The 27,473-nt window shown below is 36.5% G+C and overlaps 1 protein-coding gene across 7 annotated transcripts in view; it reads left to right on the top strand.

Annotated features, from left to right (window-relative positions):
- The window catches only part of CEP128 (centrosomal protein 128), a 385,845-nt gene that overhangs the window by 350,639 nt on the left and 7,733 nt on the right, over positions 1 to 27,473 (top strand). For 6 of the 7 annotated variants that reach the window (XM_058739903.1, XM_058739906.1, XM_058739900.1 and 3 more), the window contains 3 exons: positions 10,140 to 10,217; positions 14,688 to 14,801; positions 26,478 to 26,586. In XM_058739903.1, coding sequence (XP_058595886.1) covers positions 10,140 to 10,217; positions 14,688 to 14,801; positions 26,478 to 26,586 — 301 coding nt within the window. The remainder of the gene's footprint in view (positions 1 to 10,139; positions 10,218 to 14,687; positions 14,802 to 26,477; positions 26,587 to 27,473) is intronic. The other variant, XR_009264662.1, reaches the window with a different exon arrangement.

Below are 27,473 nucleotides of genomic sequence, written 5' to 3'. Positions count from 1 at the left end.
TCAAAATCCAAGTGCTGTGTGTGGAGTAATAGAAAATGATTAATTTGTTTTGTCATTCTCTTTGAGAACACAAGACATCTCTTAAAAAGAAAATAACCCTTTATTTTGAGAACAGAGAAGATTAATTATATTCACCTCACCAGTGTGCTTTTAAGTAAATTAGCCTGGACCCTACCTCAACCAGAACAATTATCTTTCCTTATCAGTGATCCACATCAGGATCCTCCGTTCCCTGTTAAATACAGAAGAGGCAAATGTGATTGCCTGCTTTAGCGTGTCTTGAGGCCTTGGGAGGAAGGCTTTGCAGTATTCAGGGAAATGATCAGCATTTCTCGGTATCTGCCCTGTGTCAGGTTGTACCCTTCCCAGCCTGGTGTGGCTAAGCCCTTGCCGGGCTCACCCACAGGAAGCAGGGTGCTCTCCACACCACAGGCTTCCTGCTTCAGCTTATTAGGTCCACAAAAAGATCTTACTCTCATCTTCCTGTCTCTAACTCTGTCTATACCTTTTAACTCACCTTTATGGTACCTCATTTTTCTCCCAGTTCTATTTCTTGTTATATTTCTTTAATTTTGAGTCTATCTAGAAATATTCTCTACCCCTCAGAAACAGTCAGTCATTAAATTCTACCTTTACAAAGTATTTTTCTTTCCACAACATTTCTGAGTTCTAACTGTGCCTTTATTAGTCTTTGGGTTGAGAAGGGTTTTTTTCAGAAAACTGAAATATATTGTGTATGATACTAAGTACTCAGTACTAGAAATATAACGAAAAATACACTCCTGCTTTTAAGGTATTTGCTGTCTACTAAAGGAGACAAGCAAACACAAAGGAAATGATTAGACACATGACAGGAGACATGTGTGCATTGGAAGCACTGAGTATGGGCACCTAACCCAGACTTTAGGGGAGCCTTTCACGAAATGATAACCAGTATTACCATTGGAACAACACCTAGTGTTTACTGAGTGCTTACTAGTATACCACCCTGCTCTAGGCACTTTCCATGTGCTAATGTATTTGGTCCTTAACTATAATTCTACACATTCCTATTTATAATTGAGGAAACTGAGTGCCAGTGCAGAGGAATCTGGGAACTTCCCTAGGGAAACATAGCCAGTAGGTGACTAAATCAGGATTTCATCTCAGGCAGACTGGCTCAAGAGCTCCTTCTCTGAACTGCCACATTAGAGAAGGTAGTGACCAAGCCAAGTCTTGCAGGAGAATCAGTGAGCTAATTTAAGCAGTGTGTAGAGAACATTCAGACAGATGGGCTTCATGTGCAAAGTCATGATGGCACAGAAGCTTTGTGGAGAGAAAAAGTATGGAGTAACATTCATGTAATAGAACCAGAAGCTAATTAGAAATATTTAGATGAAGGGAAATTATATATATATTAAGGACAGTTATAAAGTGAAAAAAGATGAAAAGCAATTCTTTGCCTGCTTTTGGAAGTATCTGTTCTAAAAAATACAAAATGATAAATATTTGGTATTTTTTGATGGGGCAAACACCTAAAAAGATAAAAATGTCCATCTTCCTGTTTTTCTTCTGCAATCATTAGTTTGGCTTTCTACTGTAAAAAAGTAAAGGTATTTCTACCCCACACATGTTCTTGGGTCGTTCTTGAGAGTTAATATTAACTCCTAAAATCCCATATGTGATTTTCTCCTTATTTTTCTTTCTCTTTATAAAATGATTTTTCATATTCATTCCAACCTTTTAAGCTTAAAAATCAGGTTCCAACCTACTGTGGAAAGAAGTTAAAGCTTAAACAGCTAAAGCTATAGCCAGAAGGTCTCTTAGAGATTTTTATATCCTACTTTCCCATTTTCCTGATTGGGAAACTGAAGCCCATGGGATAAATGATTTTCCTGGATCATGCAACTGGTTATGGCAAACCTGGGATAGAACCTTGTACCTCCTGTTTTCTAATCAGTGAACTTTGCCACTGTATCTTGCTGCTTGCTGTCTGACCTCAGACAGAAAACTACCACAATAAAAATGTTATCAGATTAATCTATATAACCTATCATCGTTATTAGAGATGATTAGAGATTATTAGAGATGTTAATGGTTAGACATCATTATTTTTACAGTCAGAAAGTATGTTTTCGAGATGTTAGAGTATTTTGGGTAAATCAAGAACTTTTTGTATGACACCAGTCATTTTCCAGGGATATGGTGTATTCTCTCAGTAAATTTCTCATGGCGCTCCACCCAGGTGGTGTCCATGAGTTGGGTCTCAGAGTTTCTGCTGCTCAGAAGGACTCCAGCCTGGGAGTGAGATAGATAGATGCCTGTCTCACCTTCTCACAGCACCTCTGTAATCCATGGATTCCACATGGGCTGAGGGATGAGCAATCTGCAAACATCAGAGGGAACTTTGGGCTGTAAATAAGAGCACATTGCTCCTCAGCTCAAAGTCCTCAGAAGACCTTCGACCTCATTCAGAATTGAATATAAATACTGTGGCCAAAAATGCCCTCTGAGATCTTGCCCCCAAGGCATCTTTGGCCTCATCTTATTGTGTGCTCCCTCAGCTAACCTAACACCTCATCAGTATAGAGAAGGCATTCACTAAATGTTTGCAGATTGAATAAATGAATGAGAACCTTTCCATCACTGAATAAGATTCATTAGTTCATTCAAGAAGTAGTTATTGAATACCACCTCTATGGAAGCACTGGGTGAAGTGCCAGGAGGTACCGTGGTGAGTGAAGACTGATATGCCCTACCTTTGTGATGATTATTGCCTGATCTCAACATAGCCATTAATCAAAATCCCACAAATAAATATTCTGATAAGTGTTGCAGAGGAAAGGCTCAGAGTGCAATGGAGAGCTTGTGTGATGAGATCGGTAAAGGCAGGGAAGCCTTCCCTAAGGAAGTGCTAAAAAATAATAAAATTTAGCCAGTTTACTTAAGATTTGTACATTTCATTAGATGTAAATTTTACATCAAACAAAAATCAAACAAAAATCCAGGTGGAGCTAAGGATATATGCATGCTGAAGTCTTTAGGGGAAAGTGTAGTGATGTATATGATTTATTTTGTAAGGCATCCAAAACATAAATTGGGTTAGTGGATGCATATAGGGTTAGATAGATGGATTAGTATGTAATAAAGCAAATAAAATGTAAACAGTAGAATCTAGGTGGTGAGTATATATGGGTGATCTCTGTAAATTTCTTTCAGATTTCCAGTATGCTTGAAAATGCTCATGATGTTGGTGGGGGGGGGGGGGGTAACCAGATAAGGAGACTAGAGGGAACATTCTCCACCAAGGGCACAGTATGTACATAAGTAATTTATGTGCCATTACACTTCTATTACTTTTGTGTTTTGGATAATGTCTCTACGTAGAACAGCAAATGTACTTCTAAATACTGGATATAGTTTTAATTAAGTTTGCCTTGTTTCTCCTTTCTACTCTAATTTTCATTAGTTGTAATTTTAGACTGTCATTGACCTCCTCTTCTGCATTTGAGAATTACCAGAATGGACAGTGCCTCACAGAATCGGCCTTTTTAAAATACCTGCTGTTTGGAAAGTATTTGGCAACTTTCAACGTGCTTTCACATTTACTTTCTTACTTGATAATCACAGCTGCCCTGTGGGTGTGGCATAAGAAAGACCAGCAGTACTTATACCCATTTTGCAAAAAGACCGAAGCTTAGAAAGGCAAGGGAAATATTCCCCAAACCACAAAATACAAGTAACATTGCTGGAACTATGCCTATCCAGAAATCAGGTGTGCTGACTCCTGGTTCACCACTGTTCTTCATCTGCCAGCATGGAACACACGTGTGGGAACAGTAAATCAGAAGTACGGTTTCCTTCCCTGCCACCTTAACAGAAATGGCTACACTCCACCCCTTCCGGGAAGTCTTAAATTTCTTTGCCTTGGGAATTCAATTTATTTTCAGTTTTAAGAAATAGTGTGATTTCACAGGAATTAGATTGTGGATCTCAAGACCTCCCTGCTTGTAAACCTGTTGTAAGGACATAGAACACTAGTTTGTCTTCATATGTTATCTTTCCCTTATCTCAAGAAGTGGCAAGAAAAATATGTAAAGGCAATTTCAGGAATCTCAAGGGGAAGAGAGATGTTTGTTTACTTCTTCTGTCTTCCCTTCTCCTCAGTGCATTCTTGGTTTATTTTTGTTTTTGTTTTTGTTTTTGTTTTTGTTTTCTCAAATTAAAAAGTGAATTATTTTTTCATTTCTTTTTATTTTTCAAGTTTTTACTTAAACTCCAGTTAACATACAGTGTAATATCATTCTTGTTATTATTGAAAAAACTCTCCCAATTAAGCAAAAAATAAGATCATGGGTTGACTATAACATATAGTTATATGGTCAGTTCTGTCTTAAAATGATAAAGCAGTAATCTATTATGGCAGATCCAGTTTCTTACAGTTCTTTGCTTAAAAAAATTATTGTGAATAAGAATTGGAAAAGATCTAGAAAGCCTTCTTTATTCAAGTTGTCCAATGAAATTAGGCTACCTGTTCTCAAATTTTATAAATTTGAGCTTTTTAAAGGAGATCTACTTTTGACTAGAATGGTGTTAAATGAAGACAAATAGGATTTGTCGTTGACAAAAATTCTTCTGGATTTTAGCTTAAATGCAGTCCCTAATGTCATATTGCCACGTGAACCGGTGTTTTTATTTAACAAACCTTGTTTACCCTCTTACCCCCAAGATACACATAAACACTTCTATCTAAGTGGGTGTCTGATTTTTAGAACTCTCCTAAAGTACACAATCTGGAAATAGAAGACTCTTCTGATATTCGAGAAATCCATGCAACTTTGAGCGCTGGGGCCCCTTGAAGGCTGTACGTCAACAAAATGACTTTGCCGGCCTATTCTCTGCTCCTGTTCCGTTTGGTCTCAAGGAGTGCCTGATACGGTTTGAATGAAAAGAAGGCCTGTGAAGCCAATACAGCTGTGCTGGATAGAGTCTCCACAAGTAAAAAGGCAGACAGTCTATCCTTTTTACGATTTCACCCTTCCTCCCCTTGAAATTTGTTTACTCAGGTCCTCTTACCACCTTTCAGCCATTTGTCAAGAAAGTTTTGCAGTGGATCTCTTTCCAAATGAAATAGAATTGCATTTTTGAACCCAAATAAACTGCTTCATAACCTTGTTTATTTAACATCTGTATAGTGCCAAAAATGCACACACTTATTTTTAAAATAAAAATATAGCATCTCCTTTGTTTATCATCTAAACCTCAAAACATATGATTTCAGTAGCACCCTAAGAAAATGGTAGTTGTTCTACGCTAAGAAAAAAATAAATACATGGTGCATTTTTACAAAGAGAAGTATATTTACTAAAATATACCCATGGTTAAATGTGTTTCTTTAAGCTTTCTCTACAGGAGACAGGAAACTAACAACTGCAGTGAAGCCCCTTTCTAATTCCTAATTGCTGCTACTTATGTTGTCATACTGCACTATTCAATTTCCCTGTAGTTGGAAACAAAGGAACAACTAAAGAAAAATACACTATAGACCAGTACAAACCGCTCAGCTACATGGCAGTTTGAAGATTTGGAATAGGAAGATCTCCCGCTTATTCTTCGCCCTTTTCAACAGATTAATATCTAAACCTACCTGTAGGTGCACAAGCCACAGAGCCTAATGGACAAGATTTCTGAATTTCACTGTTGTTTCTACCATTTGATCTTGCCTTAGTCTAGAGAAGAGAAACAGCAAACTTTTGCTGCTGAGTTTTTAATAAAGAAGCCAAGATTCAGTGGGTTGATCAGAGAGTGGTAACGCTGCCTTTGTCTTTATTCAGCCAACATTCATCAAAGCACCTCCCCTGGCCAGATCGTGTGCTATGCTGCTGCTCCATGTTATGAAAAAGAAATGGGTGTGTTGGTGTCATAAAACTTAATCTCATACCTAGCTTCCTCTAATCAACAGAAACAATATCCTCACCCCTTTTGTGCTTGTATATTTGGATGCGTGGTCTTGGGCACAGACTTCGGCCCTGGCTAGATGAAATTCTTCCTGCATTCATCTTGAAACTTCTTTTCCATAAATAAGCCCATCAGAGACATAGCTCCAATATTCTAGTACTAAAAGTTGATAGCTAGAGAGGGAGTAGGAATTTACATAAAATAGTGTTACAGATTCTGGTGATTTACCATGAACATATTTATATAATAAGAACTTTGCTGGGGTGCCCTGTGGTTCAGTCGGTTGAGTGCCTGCTCAGCTCGGATCGTGACTTCATGTTTCATGAGATCAAGCCCTGCCTAGGGCTCTGCAATGACATGGCAGAACTTTCTCCCTCTCTTTCTACCCCTCCCCCACTGCACATGTACTCTCTCTATCAAAATAAATAAACTTTAAAAATAAAAACAAGAACACTGCCATATCTGCACTCTGACTGCTTGGATTCGCATCCCAGTTTTTCCACAACATGACTGTGAGGAGGTTATTCACACTTTGGTTCTCAGTTACCTTATCTGTATAATGGGGATAGCAATAGTGACTACATCATACCATGGGGTGAGGGCTAAGAAGTATTTGAAATTGAGTTACATTTTTATGGTTCAGTCTTTCATTATGCCACTAAATGGAATTAGGAATAATTGATCATTTGCTTTGCCACCACTCTTAGCTCAGTGGAAGTTCAGCTCTTTAGCTTCTGAGATAAACCAAGCATTATACACAATGTATTGGTCCTTTATGAAATGGACTCTTAATTGTGAATTTTTCTTTGTTTTCAATTTTGATATGAAATTTAATATCTACTGATATTTTCAAAAGAGAAACAGTGTTTAAATCCTTTTGTGAATGTCCCATTTAGTTCTAGAAAATCAATAAGAAAATTAAAGACAGGTTAAACACCTGTCATTTGCTGGTGCCATTTCTGAATGAACTGGAGAAATTATTTCCTTCATTCTAACAGTGGAGACTTGTCTGTGCCCTTTAAAGCATTAGATAGTGTAAGGCAGAAAATAATGAACCAACTTAAAAAATAAAGTTTCCCTGACTCTGCACGAGTTGCGCTAGAAACTAACATGCTTTATGGATCTTTATGGCATCCAAAAACCAAAAAGTTCCTTATTTAGACTATTCATTTCTTAATGGTCCCCTTTTTCTAGCACCACTAGCTTTTGGGGAAAAGTGAACTTGAAGTGACATGTAATGTGAGCGGACTCTAATCATAATGCCTAAGACAGTCTCACATTATTAAAAAAGAAAAAAAGTTTGTGAATATGCATACTCTTAAGTCTGTATGCCAGAGTGGTGGTTTTAAGCATGCTCACATGTATACAGAGAGAGACATGGACAGAAAATAAATATATTCCTCCCAAATATCACTTACTGATGAAATTATGAGACCTGAGATACCTACAGGCCTGGACTCATTGTCTTCATTATTTCCTATTGTACCATTGCAGACGCCTTAAAAATCTCAGCATCTATATATATAATTTCTTTAAAATAAATTCAGTCCACTTTTCTTTGTATAATTCTTACATCTTTTGCATGTGCAAATTTCTCCCCCCAGTGAATTAAAAGCTCTTAAAGAACAGGACCTGTGCCATCTATGTCTGGTGGATCTTTCTGTGATACCTAGATACACATTTGATGTTACCCGATTGACGAGACTATAAGGATGAAGGGAAAGGCTTGTGTATCAGAAACAATTTCTGATACTGAGGAAGATGCTAAGATACTTAGAAACAACACATGAAAGGAATATAAGTAAGCCACAACTAAAATAAGATGATGCGAAAGCTTAAAGACCTTAATGGAGATGTGGGGGGTGGAGGAGGAGAGTAGAAAAATAACTGTACTTAAGAAAGTAGAAGCCAGTGATTTTTTAAGGTTTTATATGTATATGTATATATATACATATAAATATGTATATATTTGCCATTTTGAATATGCATCCAAAAACTATCAAATAGTCAAAATAAACTAGTATGTGAAAATATGAAAGAAAAAAATTTTTTCACACAGCCACCTGGTTGATTGAAAATTTGAAGCAAAAATATTTGCATAACATGCTGAATTTTACAGTAGGGAAAGAAATCATTTGCTTATTTTAAGAACAAAATGAGTTTACCATACTTCTCCCTGGTTCAGAGGGTCACTTCTAAATGAGAAGATTTATGGGATTAAAAAAAAAAAAAAAAGGGAAATAAAGTTTCCAAACTACAAGGCTATTAGAATCATTGTTTATGAAGAAGATTTTATTTGACACACAAAAAATTTTTGCTTTGAATTCACCATGGCATTGATCTGTATTTTATTGTTAAAGGGCCAATATAATTCTTGGGGGAATTTTACTATTGAAATGAATATAACACATATGGTGGCTAAAATTACTTGCTCTCCTAAACCTACATGTTGGGGCCTATATTAAGAAACGTGTCATTTTGATGAATCTTTCCTACATATGAAAAAACAAATGAAGCCATTTAAAATGCATGGGCCTTTAAGTGAACACATGTGGAAAAAAAAAAAAACTAACAAGCATATAAATGTTAAGCAGAAGGAAGAAAATACTAAATCCTTTAAATGGAACTGGAAAAGAAGATTTTTACGAACTTGAAGAAACAGCGCATATGACTTCCAGTTTCAAAATGGTAATGTGAGGGTGTTTCTGCTCTTCTCTCAAAAATCACACTTGAGAAATAAGAATATAAAGAGAGAGAAACACCGATTTATGCATTGACAGCTAAAAGACAGGTAGAACTCCCAAGATGGAGAACACGGAAGGGAAAATGGTAAAATGACTCAAAACAGAGAAGTTAAAACCCAAGTGCCTATCAAGGGGATACAGATGGAAAGCAAATATCATTCACCCTGAAGAATTTTAGAGATGCTTTTGAATTGGATGTACTGTTTTCTACAGAAGGAGAAGGTGGAAGTGAGTATATCAAAAGTGTCTGCAAGGAAGAGTTAGACCCTCAACTCTGTCTCCATCCCTACCCCAACACAAACCTTGCAGAACTGTACGCATATGTTCTGGAGAAGCTCTGTACTGGAAGTGAAGGCAGGCAACAGCATTGGGATGAGATAGAGGATTTGAAATAGAAGATTAAGTGTAAGTGGGTATACCAAATGATGATAACACCAGTTCCTAACCCTGTCTAGTTCCAGGCAAACTGAACTTCTGAGAAAAAAAAAAAAAAAAAAAAAAAGAATCCTCATATAATCTGGAGCCTCCTCCCACCAAAAAAAAAAAACAAAACTTGACCACTTGATTAGCCTACATTTTAATTATGTAATTCTCAGGCATTATTTTCAATAATTAAGGCAACTGTGCTATGTAATCATTAACAAACCCTGAAATCTCATGGCTTAACACAATAGAGGTCCAATATGACTAAAAGCTAATATCTATTGACTGAGGATACAGAGATGTGCTGTCCCTGTGACAAGGCTAAGAATGCAGAAATGCATATGATACAGTCTCTGGTCTCAAGGTTATTCCACCACTTCTTAGTTTATATTGGCTTTGAAAGAATTTTCAGATCATTCCCTCTTAATGTTTATATTGGTGGGTGTAAATCAGTGACCACCTCATCAAAGACTAAGTTTTTGATTTATAATCAACAGGATTTTGTGTCCCTGTGGCAATTTTTTAATTTCAGGTGCTTCTCCAAAGTTTTATGACAACCTCCTCTTCCTTTTGAACTAAAATAATTGTTGAGAACTCTTTTCTTCTTTGTAATGGCAACATGTGAGGATCTCTAATATGCTCCATAGAGAGGTAACTGCAAATTCATCTATCCCTCAATATTATTTGGTGCTTTATTTCTGATGCTCACTGAAGCAGGTTTGTAAATTAATATTAATATGAAATACTCTATAGAAAGTTTCATAGCATGTCAGTTGAAAATAATTATCCAGGAAGAGTTTTTATGTGAGTCAGTTTTGCAAATGCATCTCATATACTTCGTGAAAGGAAATAATTCTTCTGAATTAAAAAGATACAGTTATCTTAGAAATACTATTATATCTGTTCTTATTTGACTCTCTAAATCTATAGCTTGAACTGCTTCTACCCTGGGTACAAGTGGTTTTTAGTACTTGGATTCTGAGAGTATTGATCAATTTTTTATACTGTTTGGTTTCCTTATGTTTTCTTTTTCAGAGTACCCGAGTGGCCTTGGACCATCTGGAGTCTGTGCCTGAGAAACTGAGCTTACTAGAAGATTTCAAAGACTTCAGAGTGAGAAAGAGTTGGCTTGTCTCTTTCAGTATTCTTATCTGACTGAGAACATTTGACATCTTCCTGATGTGCAAAGAAAGTTGTAGGGAGGGAGGAAAGACCAAAAAACATAGGGGATTTTTAATACTCCATCTTATCAGAGTTTATTGATATTTGTTAAATCAGGATTGAAAATACTGGAACTTACATATTAGAGGAAAAATAGAGACTTTTACCCTCACACTAGAAGCTCATTTGGCCTCCCAAAGCTTTAACTTTAATTTAGAAAAACCTAAGATTCAAAAGAGGTTACATATTACACTGAAGATAGCTTTTTTAATTTATTATTATTTTTTTAATTTACATTCAAGTTAGCATATAGTGCAACAATGATTTCAGGAGTAGATTCCTTGATGCCCCTTACCCATTTAGCCCATCCTCCCTCCCACAACTCCTCCAGTAACCCTCTGTTTGTTCTCCATGTTTAAGAGTCTCACAATGTTTTGTCCCCCTCCCTGTTTTTATATTATTTTTGTTTCCCTTCCCTTGTGTTCATCTGTTCTGTGTCTTAAAGTCCTCATATGAGAAAGAGATATTTGTCTTTCTCTGACTAATTTCACTTAGCATAATACCCTCTAGTTCCATCCACGTAGTTGTAAATGACAAGATTTCATTCTTTTTTGATCGCTGAGTAATACTCCTAGACAGCTTTTTTGATCAGCAATTTCACCTTATGAACTATCTTCTTTTTTTTTTAATTACAGATTTTCAGAGTACTGTTTGTTTTAGAGACATGAAGGTATACAGGTTATTTCCATACTATGATAGTTGAATTCAGATCCACAGTTTTAGATTTTACATCTCATGCTATTTGTTAATAGAACTCTACAAATCATTCCATATCTAGGAGATTAACTACATGTGTGGATTTACCTATTGTAACTTTTAAAGTTTTCATAGAGGAGAGATGCAAAACAACTATCCCTGCCAGCAGTCCTGCCAAACAAGGTTCAGGCCAGAGAATATCCCTTTTGGGATGAATACACAATGGACAGTTTTAACAATTTATAATTTTCTGGCCCCATATGGCTGAAGTTAACAATGGTGAGAGTTCTCTTTGAAAACCATGAACCTCTTATTTCACATTGGCTTTAAAATATAACATGTTATATTTAGGTTTTGTTTGTATCTAACATATTATTTGAGAATCTAGTGAGTAGGAAATATAGCCTGATCATGCCATATTGATTACTGGAGGCACTGATACGATGTGGCTCTCAAGGTCTGCACTATCTTGACATCAACTCACTTAGCATATTTTGGTAGTTCAGCAACTAAACATAATTGAAAGGGATCCAGGGTTGAGCTGACATATCCAGAAATCTAGACTGTAACAAATAGAACAAATCCAAGTGTTTCTAGTACATTTTGCTAAAGTTTCAATTCTTTCTCATGATTTAATTATGTATTTGCATTTTTTAATGCTTGTTTATTCTTTTTTTTTTTTTACATTTATTTATTTTTGAGAGACAGAGTGAGACAAAGTGCGAGCAGATGAAGGGCAGAGAGAGGAGGAGACACAGAATCCAAAGCAGTCTCGGAGCAAGCGTTCACCACAGAGCCTGATGTGGGGCCCGAGCCCACAAACCGTGAGATCATGACCTGAGCCGAAGTCAGACATCCAACCAACTGAGCCACCCACGTGCCCCATTATTCTTTAGAGAGAGAGAGACAGAGACAGAGACAGAGTGGGAGCAGGGGAGGGGAAGAGAGAGAAAGGGAGACACACAATCCGAGGCAGGCTCCAGGTTCTGAACTGTCAGCATGGAGGCCAACGGCCCAACACAGGGCTCGAACTCCCCAACCGTGAGATCATGACCTGAGCCGAAGTCAGATGCTTACCTGACTGAGCCACCCAGGCGCCCCCCATGTATTTGCATTCTAAATCCCTGTCAAAGGATTATGAAACTAGTATCCAAGAAGATGTGATTTCCACTCACCCTAATATTACCCAATGTGGAGAGTAGGCAATATGTTAACACCCATATATATCTTTTCTGCTTTTTTCTCTGTAGCTAACAAGTCATCTAAGGGAAGGAAGGGCAGACAACAGGCGGCGTTTGTCACTGAGAAACCGATGTCATCTTATACCAGCATAAAAATATAATTTAGCCTCTAGTGACAGCTCACCTTTTCTCCAGGGTCTACACTGAACAGGATATTCATAAGTACAATTTAAAAGTTTAGTACTGTTGGGGCACCTGGGTGGCTCAGTCAGTTAAGCCTCTGACTCTTGATTTCAGCTCAGGTCATGATTTCGTGGTACGTGAGTTTGAGCCCCATGTTGGGCTCTGGGCTGACAGCGCAGAGCCTGCTTGGGATTTTGTCTCTCTCTCTCTCTCCAAATAAATAAATAAACTGAGAAAGAAAAAAGTTCAATACTATTACCAAAAGGTTTTATTATTATTTTTTATCGTATGGGCTAGTGATTATCTCCAACTCTAGCTTATATATACACACACATATGAAGATGCCTATATAGTGAAACTTTGGGAGAGAATATTTTCCAAAGTTCATAATTGTACTTTCCAATATTAGTCATTAAAATTGAAACCTTTAGCTTGAAATGGAAAGGAGTTCATTTAGCAAGTATTCTGCACTACTATGCAGCAGGCAGTAGCTAAGTTCTAACCCTATATTACTTAAAAAAAAAAAATCCTCAGACATGCTACTCATGGGCACTATCTTCCCCCAAGTTACAGCTGAAGAAACTGAAGCTCAGAGTATGTAAATTAGTTGGAACTGGGACTTAGTTCTGTGTATTAACTACAAAACCCATTTTCTTTGCCCTACTGCCTCTAGCTTAAAACCCATTCTCTATGTACTCTAAAGTCATCTCTACGATTAAAAAGAGCTTATTTAGTCAACCTAATGATTTTTAATTCTAAAAATCAGGATACTGTCAACAAGAGCCCAAAGATGTAAACTCTGATCCAAGCTCATGTACCAGGCAAAATTACTTAATATCTTACTTATATCCTCATCCCTAAAATGAGGGGCTTATACAATATTATCTGCATGGTTCCTACTCATACTGGCCTCACTAGCATATATATGAAGATGTATTTCACATGTATATTTCTTGTTAATACTACAGTCTATTAGGGGTGCCTGGGTGGCTCAGTCAGTCAGTTAAGCGTCTGACTTCGGCTCAGATCATGATCTCACAGCTTGTGAGTTCGAGCCCCATGTTGGGCTCTGTGCTGTACGGCTCAGATCCTGGAGCCTGCTTCATTTCTGTGTCTCCCTCTCTCTCTGTCCCTACCCTGCTTGTGCTGTCTCTCATAAATGAATAAATGTTAAAAAAATTTTTTTTAAATAATAAATTAAAAAAATGCTACAGTCTATGACTCTAGGCAAATATAAGCTATAGTAAATACATATTTCATCCTACTTAGATAGCCTTGGCTTTTTTCTTTAAACATGTCATAGTGTCTCTCATTTTTTTAAAAACTTATTTTGAAAGAAGTGGCTCAACTCTACAATTCCACATTTAAACTTTACATATTTGGTATGGTAGGAAGGAAACAGCATTGGGCTTGAAGCCCAATCTGTCACAAATTGCCTAGTCTTGGGCAAATCATTCTTAACTTCCCTGGGCTATAGCTTTTTATATATAAAAATGAGAACTTTGGGATTCTAATACCCCTTCCAGCTTGAACACTCAATAAGTTCCTTGGGACTATTTGGGGAATGAGATCCCATAGATAATTTTTCTTACATATGCAAATCAGTTGCCCTCATTTTATTCTAATTTTTCCCCTAATTCATAATGGAAATGTCTAAGTAACTGGGTATCGTGACTGCTGTGTTCCATTCTCTCCCCCCAAAAAATGGAGGAAGGGAAGAAGGGAAGGAGAGAGGGGGGAAGAAGAATGAATTAATGACCCCAAAACTTTTCTTAATTTCTTTATTACCTGAATCTTTTTATTCTTTTGAGGGCAGATGAAATACCCTTCAGTTTCAAAGTCAACGTGATATGCTGGTTAAAAGGTAAAATATTGTTTAAGAATTAGTGATGAACGAGGACTCTACTTTCAAAGGTAACATTGTTTTTTAACATAGAATATTTTGGTGTCAGATACTGCTCTGAGAGATAATACACAACATTCAAAAGTGTGTAGTTAATGACCATCTTTGGACAACTCACTGCTACTTAAACCTTTTTCCCTTCAGCTAAAGGATGTCGACCATTTCAGACTGGCATAGGACTAGTATAAAAAGGACACAAATACCAATGTGGGACCCTGTTTTTATTTTTAAGGTAGCATCCAGAGACTGTTTTCTTCTTCCTCCTTGGCAACCTGTAATTCCCCTATATTTCCCTAACCACCTATAATTATCAATACTTTCTTATGTGCAATTCAAGTACTGATTTTCCTCTCACCTCCTGGTTTTGACATTGCTGTTTTTTATTTTTTTCTTTTTCAGGATTCCTACAGTTTATCTGAGAGAATTGATGGGAGATATTCTAAATACAGAGTTCACAAAGAATCTCTTCAGCAGCGCCGAGATGATACCAAGTACGGAGTCAAAAACTCCAAAGTAATGTCCTTTGTATCCATTTTCAGTCTTTGAGCGTTACCCATGTTTATGGCTATAACCTGCTAGGCTACCCCTGTAGGGTTCATGTAAGGGTAGTTGTAAAAGAAAAGATATTACTCTTCAGTTTTGTGGGAGTAGAGAATAAAAATCCAAAGATTTTGCCTGTAAATTTGCACATGGGAACTATCTTTAATTTTATGCCATTGTTGCTTATTATGTTGTCTCTTGGCTTTGATGTTGTTTAGGAAATTTGTGTGGAAGGAAACCCCTGGTCTCTAGGTTGGCCAGAGACTTGACATAGGTAGTTGCCCTCCTCTGTGTGTAAATCCAGCCACTGTCAGTGCTGAAGTCTCCAGAAGGTCAAGTAACACATAGTACTTTGTAAACTACAGTCTTGGCATTTATAGTCCTTTTTTCCCTGAGGATATGAACTCCATTCATCTACTTCAGCATATGGTTCATTGGTGTGGAATCAACACAGGAGCCTGGGAACATCTGACCATATTGACAAAAAGTCTGCCCTTCCCTGGAGTCTCCCCCAAATCCATCTGGGGTGTGGGTGATTTTAAACCCGTTTGACCCTGAACAGTTTTTAGCTTAGAGCAGGGTTTCTCAACCTTGGTGTTAACATTTGGGCCAGATAGGTCTTTGTGATGGAGCCTGTCCTACGCGTTCTAGGACATCTAGCGGCATCCCTAGATTGTACTCACCAGATGCCAGTAGCATCTTCCATCACAAGTTATGGCATCAAAATGTGTCTCCAGACACTGCCCAGCATCCCCTAGTTTGTCCCCCATTCAGAACACTGACTTAGAGAGAATCCATCTATATTCAAATGTATACTCCCAAGTCAGTTTAGAAAAAAAAAAAAAAAGGCAGTTTCTTCTATCTTTTTTATATTCTCACAGACCTCAGTATGTATGAATATTCATTACACTGTATATATTCACTTATTACAGCCAAACATAATTATTTCTAAGAAGCTTCTTCCCTCCTCTGAATGTAATTGGATAGAATGCTCAGTGGATATAAAGGCAGTGTTCATTTTCATAAGCCCTTCCCTAGCATGCTTAAAATGAGCTCTCCACTTGCACCATCCCAAATAAAAACAACACACTTATGTCACATTATTGATGCTCTCATTGTGAAAAGGGCATCCTGTAACTCTGTGCCCTTTTCCCTTTGTTTTTTGTCATTTGGTATTGATGATAACAGTGACCTTGTTGTCTCTTATAGCATATGCTCATTTCACTAAATCAGCTCCCAGCATCCCCAACAGGTCCCATATACTCAAGCATTTCTCCACCACCTATAGGGTCTGCTCCTAACCTTCAACAGAAGCACAAGAGTTAGGCAGCAGTAGCTAATAGTAATAACCACTCATTGTTGAGCCAACCACATAAGTTGCTCTTTTTGTAGGTGTCACAGGCTTTATACAAGCATTCTCTCATTTAATCCTCCCAGCGACAGGTTGGCACCATTAGTTTTCCTCTTCCACCACTGAAGATTATAGAGCGATTAAATGGTTGCACCAGAGTTAAAACCTAAATCTGCCTGACCTCAGTAATCTATGTCCTTGACACTAAGCTATCATAGTGTATATTTGGACCTCATATACCTTCATGTTTCTAGCACCAAATGTAGAACTACATTTTTAATATGTGAAAGTCAGTTGTCTCCAAAAATACACACACAGTACATGTCTCTTAGTTCAACAGAGGTCTAGATGCAAATGAAACATTTAAAGCATTATTTCCCGCTACAGTTAGATATGGTATCAGGTGAATCAGTACCGTCTCGTGACACCCAGATTGCTTTACATCTTTGTAATTTCCATAACAGCATATGGCAAAGCTATGAATGGGTAACATGTTCGGCAAGTAATCTTGTTGGAGTTCTCTTTAAAAATTATATTTGCAGCGGAAGAGGAAATCAGGCCTGGTTTGTAAGTGAGGCCACCACTTAGCAAAATGAGAAAAAGTTGAAAATGTCGCAAATACGTAGTTCAAGTATAAGAAAAGGGCACAAAGTACATTTTATGATGACATTGTTCCACATTCATATTACTTAAACATTTTAAAACATTGATCCTTTTCAGTAATGAATATGTAGACTATCACCATTTGTAACAGATGTCTGGCCTGAAATAATGCAGTCATCTAACTTAACACTCATGAGAATATATGTTTGTAGTCATTGGAGAGAAAATGTGGGAGCACATTTTGGCCAGTTGTGGATACCAACAATGATTTGCTCATGTGCTTTTTGTGAAAATAATTCATTGAAAAAGTTTCAAAAGAAGCATGAGCTCAGATGGGCAGTGAGACAGTGGTTAATCATTTCTTGGCTTCAGGGATAATCAAAAAAGCTACTACCTCTGGTTAATTATTGACATCCTAAAGAATACGCCTCAAGTAAGAGGCATTGGTACTCTATCAAGAGAGAAGGTGTCCTAGTTTTATTTGACATTATTTCTGCAGCTATTAACTTCCCACGTATTTTGCTAGGAGAGTTCAAAGAAAAGGCACATTGCAGCAACTTGAATTTGTTGGTTCTACTGACAACTGTGGTTCTGGGAAATCACTTGCTGTAGGATTCAGTTTAATTCTACAAACATACTGTGCAGCTACCACACTGCAAAGCCCTGTACTACGTACCTGTTAGAGGTGAGGATGCGGGATGTAAAAAGATGCAGAAGGCATGGTCTTTACAGAGGGAATAGTTACCTCTCTGTCTTCATCCTAATAGATGATTCTTGCATAATTGTGTTAGAGCAGGAATCAGCAGACTACCTCCAGTGGGGCAAATCTTGCCTGCCAGCTGCTTTTGCAAATAAAATTTTATTGAAATACAGCCTCACTCATTTATTCACATATTGTCTGTGGCTGCTTTCACACTCAGCAGCAGATTTGAGTAGGTGCAACAGAGACTAAATGGCTCAAAAGGCCTATATTTGCTATCTGACCCTCTAAAGAAAAAGTTTGCCAACCCCTGGTCTAAAGAAAGGGGAAATGGCCAATCTAGTCTTTCTTCCTTTACGCATATGTATAATATTTCCTCTTCTTTATTTACCAGTCAAATAAGTACTTCCCAGGCTCTTTGGAAATTCATAATACTTATCCATGCATTCAACAAATATGTACTGAGTGTAAGTTATGTGCCACAAACTTACTAGGTGCATCGGCTCACATCAGTGAACAAAAGAGACAAAGCTCCCTGCCTTTTTGGAGCTTCCATTTCTTAACTGTAGGATATACGTGTTTGTTGTTGTTTAATTATAACATTCAACAAACATTTGGGTCTCTACTATATACAAGCACTCTGCTAGGGGCTAGAGGCAATGACATGATAAAGAAAAGTCATTACCAACCTTCAGGAATTCAAAGCCTTCACACAAACTGTAGTGCAAAAGACAAAAAGATAACTACTGTAATGGAAGCCTCAATACATTGCAGCTGGTGTTCAGAGAAAAGAAAGATGCTTCAAAGGCTTTTGAAAAGAGGTTTGTAATGACAAGGCACAGGGAAGAGTGTTGTGCACATTTGTTTGGAACAGGATCACTATTAGCATTACAGTTGTAGAACCCTGACTGCATTAGTACTGACCGAAAGTTATCTGTTGGGATAACAGAACCATATTGGCAACTGACTTCTCTCATTTTATTGCTGTTGTAAGAAGGCGGTGAGACATCCAGCACAACCCCCCTGCTGGTGGAGAGTAGGGTTAGCAGGAAGCATTGGAGGCAGGTTCCCTTTCAGCCAAGGCTACCGTGATCTCCTGCTGTTTACTTCCATGGCAACCAGATGGGTGAGATAGGTGATGGGGATTAAGGAGTGGCCTTGACATGATAAGCACTGGGTGATGTATGGATGTGTTGATTCCCCCTATTGTACACCTGAAATTAATCCTACATTGTGCGTTAACTAGAATTTAAGTAAAAAGAAAAAAATCCAATTTCTACAAACCTTTCGAGATCCAGCAGGACCAACGTCCACAGTTTCTGAGACCATAACATAGTATTGTATGAAGCTGACCAGGTTTACTGGACAAAGCCTGATCTAAAAGTTTATGTTTGGAATTCAAAGCTGAGTCTGACACAACATTTTCTCTCCATGTGTAGACACCAGAAGCATTTCATGGCCTCTCTTTCATCTGATTGGGTTTCTGTAGAACATACAGGCTTCCTTGCTGCCCCAGCTGTTTCAAATAGAACAGAATGTTCAAAAGTCAACATAGCATTCCTAATCTGAATTCACAGATGAGCGTGGTTTTGTCCAAGAAATCCCCATTTGCTGCCCGCCCTTTTTGCTCTTCACTTACGCTAAATACGTAGTTTTAATTAGCAGTGGGTTTTATAGTAAAATCACAGAAGGCATGTTTTGTTCCCTTCCTTCCTCCTCCTGAAAGAAAAATCATGATTTTCAGTTTCTAGTTGAAGATTTTAGTACATAACGTCTTTTAAAAGAAGCAGATGTTGTACAGGATAAGATGAGGTAGGTGAGGAAGTGTTGACAATGGCTTTCAGCACAGTTTATGAAGGCAGAGTTTGCCAAAGCCCTTTGTTGTATTTGTTCAATGTAAGCATGCGTATGATAGAAGTATATGCTTTTCTCCTGGAAGCTGTTTCTCCCTCCTTGAATCTCTTATGATTTGTTTATACTTTGCTCATAGCAATTAATGGCTGTTAGCTCTTTGTCTCTCAGGTCAGCTATTTCTGTACATATCTTAAATCCTCTACAACAGTAGCTGCTAAAACGTGCTATGCACAATCCTGGTACAATTCAAGATTATAGGTGATTTTTATTTAATAACCATTAAAATACATCACTAGTGTATTATTATTCAAGTAATTTTACAGATGTTGCTTAGAAACAATAGTATTAGCTGTGGGAGAATTTGAGGAGCTTTAACCCCGTAATAATCCAGGTATCTCATTTATAATCACTTCTCTCCATGGTTTGGTAAGAAATAATATATAAATTCTATGCAAATATAGCTCCAGGCCTCCCCCATGCTCAACCAATCTCCCATCCTTTAAGCCTCTCCTATATAGAGACTTAGGGTGCAAGACTAATCTTTAACATGAAAGAAAATAGTAAGTATAACTGTAGGAGATTACTGAAATTTGGGAAATGCTTTTGAGGACACTATTTGCTTCATCTTTAACTCCAATATACAATGTGTATACTATTATACATGTAAAATTGGTGGTTAATTTTTTTCCCTAGCTTCAGCCTTTCTGGAATTCTAACAAAAATTTAAATGCTGTTTTCCCGATAATGCTTAGATGACTCATCTGAAACTTTGTAGGCAATCAAATCATGCTGAAATTTGAAGAGATTTCTATTCTTTTGAAGTGATCAATAGTAACTTGCCAGCCATAATATTTAACTAGTTGATTTCATCTAGCTCTTAAAAGCTAAACAAAAGGTTGCCAAATGAGTTGGGGTTTTTCTTTGTTATAAAATTTGAAAATAGCAATGGGTCAAAGGTGCTTCCTTAGGAATCAACAAGATACTTAGATGAGCACATTAATTTTTTTAACCTACTTGAGCCCCACTCTACCAAACCTAGTTCTCTGTAATAAGCACCATACTTTTACTCTGCCCAATAATTTACTCAACAAGAGCATTAGGAAAGATTGTGGAGAAACTCACCTATAAAGATAACACTTTTAATCATCTTTAATTCAGAATTCTAGATACTGAAAACATAAGGAATACTAATTAAATGTCTTAATAGTTTTAATTAAAAATGTCAGAACATACTTATCCAAACAATCAGTTTCCTTTACAACAGTCACTTTAAGAGAATAATCACTGATTCCAGTGAGGCACCATTATTAAAACAGCTTTGATTCCTCCCTTTGTTTCATAAGTTGGTGGCACATATTCTTGAGGATCCTTATTTATGGCAAATTTTTATTTATGGCAAATTTTTAGTTTCTGAAAATGGATTGAAAACATGTGGATCCAAATATGAAGTACATAAAAAAATAAGTACAATCTTTTTCATTAGTGACTCTCTAGGAATATTAAGTTGTATACAATAAAATATCAATTGAATAAAGATAAACAAATGGCCTGATCTGGCACAGTATTTACATGAGTCTCTTCATCCGTGGATGACTGTGGCTTTAGGTTTATAGTACTGTTAATATAAATTTGAATTTCCTGTGGCAAAGATAGTTTGCATATAGTACTGGTTGTTCAGTGGTTCTGTTCAGATGGATTACAATCATCAAATGTTAATGCCCAGAGGACTTAGACATGATCTGCTCCAGTGCTCTCATTTTTTAACATGAAGGAACTGGGAGTATGAGAGTGGCAATCTCTTCTTTCCCAGCTTCAACCATGGCAAACTTTAATGTCTGTACTTTGGCCAAGGAAGGAGCCTACCTGACCATTTTTGAATTCCTTAATGCAAACAGTACTGTGCTAAATTTTGGAATATTGGGATGGGTAGATGGAAGGATAGAGACAATGAAAGCCTTACTCTCATTGAGGTTAAAATTAAAAGCTAGAGTTGTAGCCATGGAGGTTGAGATATGGAAGGCAGGCTTTAAGTAAACTATCTGCCCAGCCAAACTTCCATATAGGAATAAAATTTACTGAAGAGGTTAAGCTTTTTGGACCACTTACAGAGAATTGGGAATTAGCAGTGGCAAAGAGATGCAGGTACGGTGCATTGTTAGGCAAGAGACAAATTCAGGAAAATATTGCTGCCACAGATTCAGAAACACGTAAGTTTTTTTGTTTTTTTTTTTTTTTTTTTCCCCTTCTCTCCAGGGGAAGGGTTGGATAAATTAAAATTAAAAAAAATAATTAAATGTATCATCTGTCTTCTAAACTTTGAACTTATAATATTCCTGGGAGAAAAATACTTGGTGGGCGTCATTAAATATTAATCATTAGAGATCAGTTTAGCAAAGAGATTTAGTCAGGTTGGAACCGCTTTTAAGAAACCAATTACAATGTGGGTTATGAAAGAGAAGTGGAAGAAACCCAGGGAAAATATTAGAAAATGCAAGTCCCTTCACCCAGTGGAATTTTTGCAAGGAATTCTGGCTAACTAGCTTGTTGAGACTTAAGACAGCAATAAAAATAGGTCCTTGTACTAAGTATATAAGAATTGGTAAAAAGCAAGAGCTAGAATTCCTAAAATTGCAAAGAATCTTCCTTTTTAACCAGTATTTCCATTTAAATATTTAAGTATTTGATTGAAAGGTAAGAATTAAAAAAGAAATCTTAGGTTACCTTGTAAAATTTAGTTGTATAGAAATTCCACAAATTAAATATCAGTATAAAATTGGAGAACATGGAAGGATTTTTTTTTTTCATATTCTAGCATGTTGATTGTTCAAAGGAATTATGAAATATTTTTCTTTGGGGGTGTTCTTTTAGGGTTCATTTCATTAGTTATATTTCAAGCTAATGTGAGGGATTCTGACAGTCTTTTGAAGACCTATAAAATGTTGCAACTTAAAGATGTATTAGAGTTAAGCTTCCTCATTTTCTGTATATGAAAAGGAATGTGAGTGGTTGAAAAAGTCAACAATTTTAAATGGAAAGGGGTATTAGTCATAAATTGTACATACCTATTAACAGGGTGTCAAAATATATGAAGTAAAAATTGATAGAATTATAAGGAAAAAATAGATCCACAATTATAGTAGTTGAAGACTTCAATATCCCTCTCAGTAATTGATAAACCAGTAGGCAGAAATATATTGAAAACTTGAGCAACACTATCAGGCAACTAGATTTAACTAACATTTATAGGATACTCCACCTAACAACAGCTAATTACATGTAATTTTCAAGTGCACATCTAGCATTCTCCAAAATCGACTATTCTGAGCAGTAAAACAATTCTCAATAAATTTAAAATGATTGGAATTATGTGAAGTATGATCATCTAACCACAATGGTATGAAGCTAGAAATCAATAACAGGAAGATATCTGGAAAATTCCTGGAGGGAAAATAAACAACATATTTCCAAATAACCATTGGGGGATCAAAAGGAAAATGAGGAAATATTTTAACTCTATAAAAATAAAAGTATAATTTATCAAGATTTGTGGGACTCAGTTAAAATAGTGCTTGGAGACGGGGCGCCTGGGTGGCGCAGTCGGTTAAGCGTCCGACTTCAGCCAGGTCACGATCTCGCGGTCCGTGAGTTCGAGCCCCGCGTCAGGCTCTGGGCTGATGGCTCGGAGCCTGGAGCCTGTTTCCGATTCTGTGTCTCCCTCTCTCTCTGCCCCTCCCCCGTTCATGCTCTGTCTCTCTCTGTCCCAAAAATAAAAAATAAAAAACGTTGAAAAATAGTGCTTGGAGAGAAAATTATGACATTAAATGTGTATGTTACAAAGAAGAAAAGTCTCAAATCAATAGTCCATGTTTCCACTTTATGAAACCAGAAAACAAATAACAAGCCTAAATTAAAAGGAAGGGAATAATAAAGAGCAGAAATCAATGAAATAGCAGAAAAATGAGGGAAGGGCATGAAAATTAAACAGGATTTTTTGAAAAGATCAAAAAATTTTAAAAACCTCTACCCAGCTCAATTAGGAAAAAGAAAAGACACAAATGCCAATATTAAGACTGAATGAGGGAAATTACTAGAACTCCCATAGACACTAAGAGGGTATTTAGGAAATATTAGGAATATTAGCATACTGACAATAAATTTGACGACTTAGATTAAATGGATATTAAAAAATACCCTTAAAATGTGTCACCTCATAATTCTACTTCTAGAAATCTATGTTAATAAATTTAAAATGTGGACCAAGCTTTATTCACAAGATGTTTATCAAATTATAATAGGAAAAAAAAAAACATTGGAAATCAGACTTACATTTCCAACAATGGGACATTACTCAAATAGACTATGTTATAACCATAATGATAATAATGACAATGGTAGAGGAAATTCCTGTATCTAATGTTACATGAAAAACTAGGAAACAAAATTGTCAACAAATATAGAATCCCAATATAAAAAGGTATTTATAAAGAAGAACCAGAAAACATACCTTTACATTAGGCTAAAAGGCTATTTTTAAATTTATTGCATTATTTTCTTCTCAATTTCTTCTGTATTTTCCAAATTTGCTAAGAATGAAATATGTCAGTGACATATTTTAATTGTCATATGTCAATAAGCTCGTTTGTTTATAATTGAAAATGTAAATTATTCTTTTTCTGTAAATAGAAAAAATATAACTCACACTTTGATGCTAGTTGCTTTTGTTTTAGAAATTTAAAACAGTGCCTTTTGGGAAGAATGAAAAGGATTTGAATGTCTTTGGGTGCTTTATCCTTCCTCTGGTAGGCTCATCTTGAGTCTGTCTTTGCGCTATGTTTCATTCAGCAAGGCGCCCAAACCTGCAACTCCGCTCCTCTTCTCTCACTTTTTCAGCCCAGGTATCAATGGGCAAAAAGTACATTTGCTTCCCTTATTTTTTCTTTTTCTTATTGGCCCATAATGATCAAAGCCTCTGTTAGTGGGAAGCCATTTATTATGCTTTTCTCCTTCATGCTTCATTTCATATAGAAGCCATAATTAAATGGAGATTTCTAGCACTGGTTGAGAACGTAACTCTCCTTTTCATTTGTGCATCTTCCAGCTCCACCCAGGCCTTAAGTATTTCATGTCTGAACTGTGATAAGCTAGCTCTGTTGTCCCATGTCAGCTCATATAAGTAGCTATTGAAATACACTGGGGGCACAATGTATATCCTTTTCTTTCCAGAGATCCTATAGTGAATGATTTTTAGTTTTTTATGAAATCCCCATAATTAGTAAAAACCATAAGTCACTTGGGTAAAAAACCTCAGGGCCTTGATCTGAATAGACCTAAACTTCCTTTTGGTACATGAGGCTAATTATCTTGAATCATCTAAGGATTATGTCCATGCTTTTAGCTCAGAATAAATGGGCCTTTTACGATTCTATATAAAATCGTTTGTTTGGGCTTTTCTTTTGGATTTGCATACATACGTATGTGACAAATAAAATGTTAACTTGGTACCTGATACAGAAAATGGTAACTAATTCATCAAATAGTCCTGTGGCATGAGGCCCTATTCTGTGGGTCCATGGTTTGAGGGATCTATGTGGACCACCTAGACTCTGGCAGCATTCATGATCCCTTCTTTGCCCTTGATCCCACAGTTATCCTCAATTACAGTGTTTTCACTGGTCTTCCCACTTCAATACTTATGCCATTCTAATCTGTTCTCCACATGGTGACCAGAGTATCTTTGAGAAATACATATAAAACCTTTGATTTTAAATCTTTGATTGCCGTGTAATGGTACTTAAGAAAAAGAAATCCCAGATCCAGATCCCACCTCTGGATGTCACTGTATTCACTCCCCCCCCCCACCCCCAGTTCATTGTGTGGAAGTCATGGGCCTTCATACAATTCTTCAAACACACTAAACTTTCTCACTTCTGCACCTTCACACAAGTCTGGTACATCAGCCCCAGACCACCATCTCCTGCGCCCCCTTACCTCCCACTTCCTCATCCTCCACTCATAAGTTTCTGCCTGGCCGACTCATACTCAACATTCAAATATTGCTTTAAATATCACCTCCCAAGGGGGCCTCCTCTGGACCTCTAATCTAAATTTAATTATTTCCTGTTCTTCTTACAGTACTCATCATAATTCTTCATTATGTTATATTCTGTGTAGTTTATTTGGCGCCTTTCTCTTCTGCAAGCCTGAAGGTTTCATAACTTCATACCTCAATATTTTGTTGCTCTTTGACCAGTGCATACTAAGTACCCAATAAATTATTGTTGCATGAATGAATGAGTGGGGGCGGGGGCGGGAGGAAAAAAGCAAAGTGTCATGTAAGTGGTTAGAACACATTCAAGAGAAAACAATTGCAATTTCACTATTATAAAAAAATACATTAAAGTATCTGTTTTTAATCTAATTAATAAATTACTTGAAGTTAAAATTCATTCCCATTTTCAGCTAAGATTTGGGTACAAGGACACATTCATACAGTCCATGAGGAGAGGGCCTTATTCTCTATTCACGTAGTTTATGTATTAAATATTTGTTGAATGAGTAAGGGAATTAGTGTAATCATTATGGAATGCAGTGTAGCTAAGTGTATTTAAAAACATCAAATTGTTTTTATTGACCCAGTATTTCCACCTAAGAATTTGTCATAAGGAATAGTCCTAAACATAGAAAAGGTTATATATTTAAAGATATTCTCACAGTGTTATTTATAGAAGTAAAACATTGGAAACCACCTAAATGCCGAATAAAGTAATAGCTGAGGAAAGCATAGTTTATCCACTCGATAGTAAATGAGTAACATAAGCTAAAGGTTAGGATAATATACAGACTTCAAAAGTGCTTAGAGTATTAATGTAAATAAATGAAGAACACAGTTTTAGAACATGTATAAATCCTATCCACAGGAAAAAAAGACTAGAAAGAAATATGTCATGCTGGTACAGCCATGGGTGATTTCCTTCTGTCTCTTTTTTAATGCTTTCATATTTTCTTTAACATGCACATATTTTTTTTACAATTAAACTGTTGTATAACATAGCTTGTATATTGACGTTCAGTTTCATTTTCGGTATATTTAAATGAATCCCAATCCTTACATTTTGTAATCATTGAACTGACTTTGTTTTAGGATGACGGAATCTTTGCTGAGAGTTCCCATGCTCGTAGGTTAGACCACTCCCCGTCTTGGACTGATCGCGGTCACTTCCTGTCTAGTCCACGATTTTCACACTTGAATTGTAAGTAATGAAGTCCTGTACCAGTTTCTAAATTGGATTTAAGGAAAGGCAACTCATAGAGAGATTAAAGTGTAAGGCAACCACATGATAATAATATTCATGTTAGGAGTTTGAAGAAATTGTTATTATGAATCATACATGTAACATTTATATTACCCAATTTACTAAAAAGTGTATGGAATCCCTTCTTTTTAGTCCTTACACTTTTCAGAAAAACTTACAATGAATCGCCAAAGGTAATTTTACTTAAACACATATTTGTACGTGGAGGTTTCTGGTAACTGTGGAAGAGTGGGTAAAGGAAGTTAGATAATATTACTATAAAATTCAAGTCATCAAAAAGTAGAAAATCTTTTCATAGAACTAATCAGAAATATATAATCTTGTGCAAAGAATAAGGATACTAATTTGGTTACTGGCTGGATTTCATTCTGTGAATATCCTGTAAATGTGTATAAAATGTTATCAATGTCAGTAAGGTGTGAATCTGTTGACCCAGGATACTATCCACACCATTTCCGCCTCTTCTTCCTTACTATACTTATTCTTCAAGTCCCAGCTTGTATGTCATGTCCTTAAAGAAGCCTTTGGAACCTACAGGTTTAAGTATGGTGTCTGTTAAAAGTGCCCATAATGTATTAAAGTTTTCCTTTAAAACCCTTCTGATTTATTTTTTTTATCTGAGTGACTTTGTGTTTAGTGATTAATCTCTTCATCAAAGTGTGAATTCCATGATAGGAGCGATGTCTGTTTTGTTCACCACTGTTTCCTCAGTGCCCTACATAGTACTTGGAACATAGTAAATGCTCAGCTAATTAGATGAATGAGTGTATGACTCTTTTTTTTAAGTCCACTTTTATCTAAACTATTGGATCTCAAATGTTATT

Source organism: Neofelis nebulosa, chromosome 7, assembly GCF_028018385.1.
Source record: "Neofelis nebulosa isolate mNeoNeb1 chromosome 7, mNeoNeb1.pri, whole genome shotgun sequence".
NCBI lineage: Eukaryota > Metazoa > Chordata > Mammalia > Carnivora > Felidae > Neofelis > Neofelis nebulosa.
Note: the sequence above shows the minus strand (reverse complement) of the source record. Positions and strands in the feature narration are given on the sequence as shown.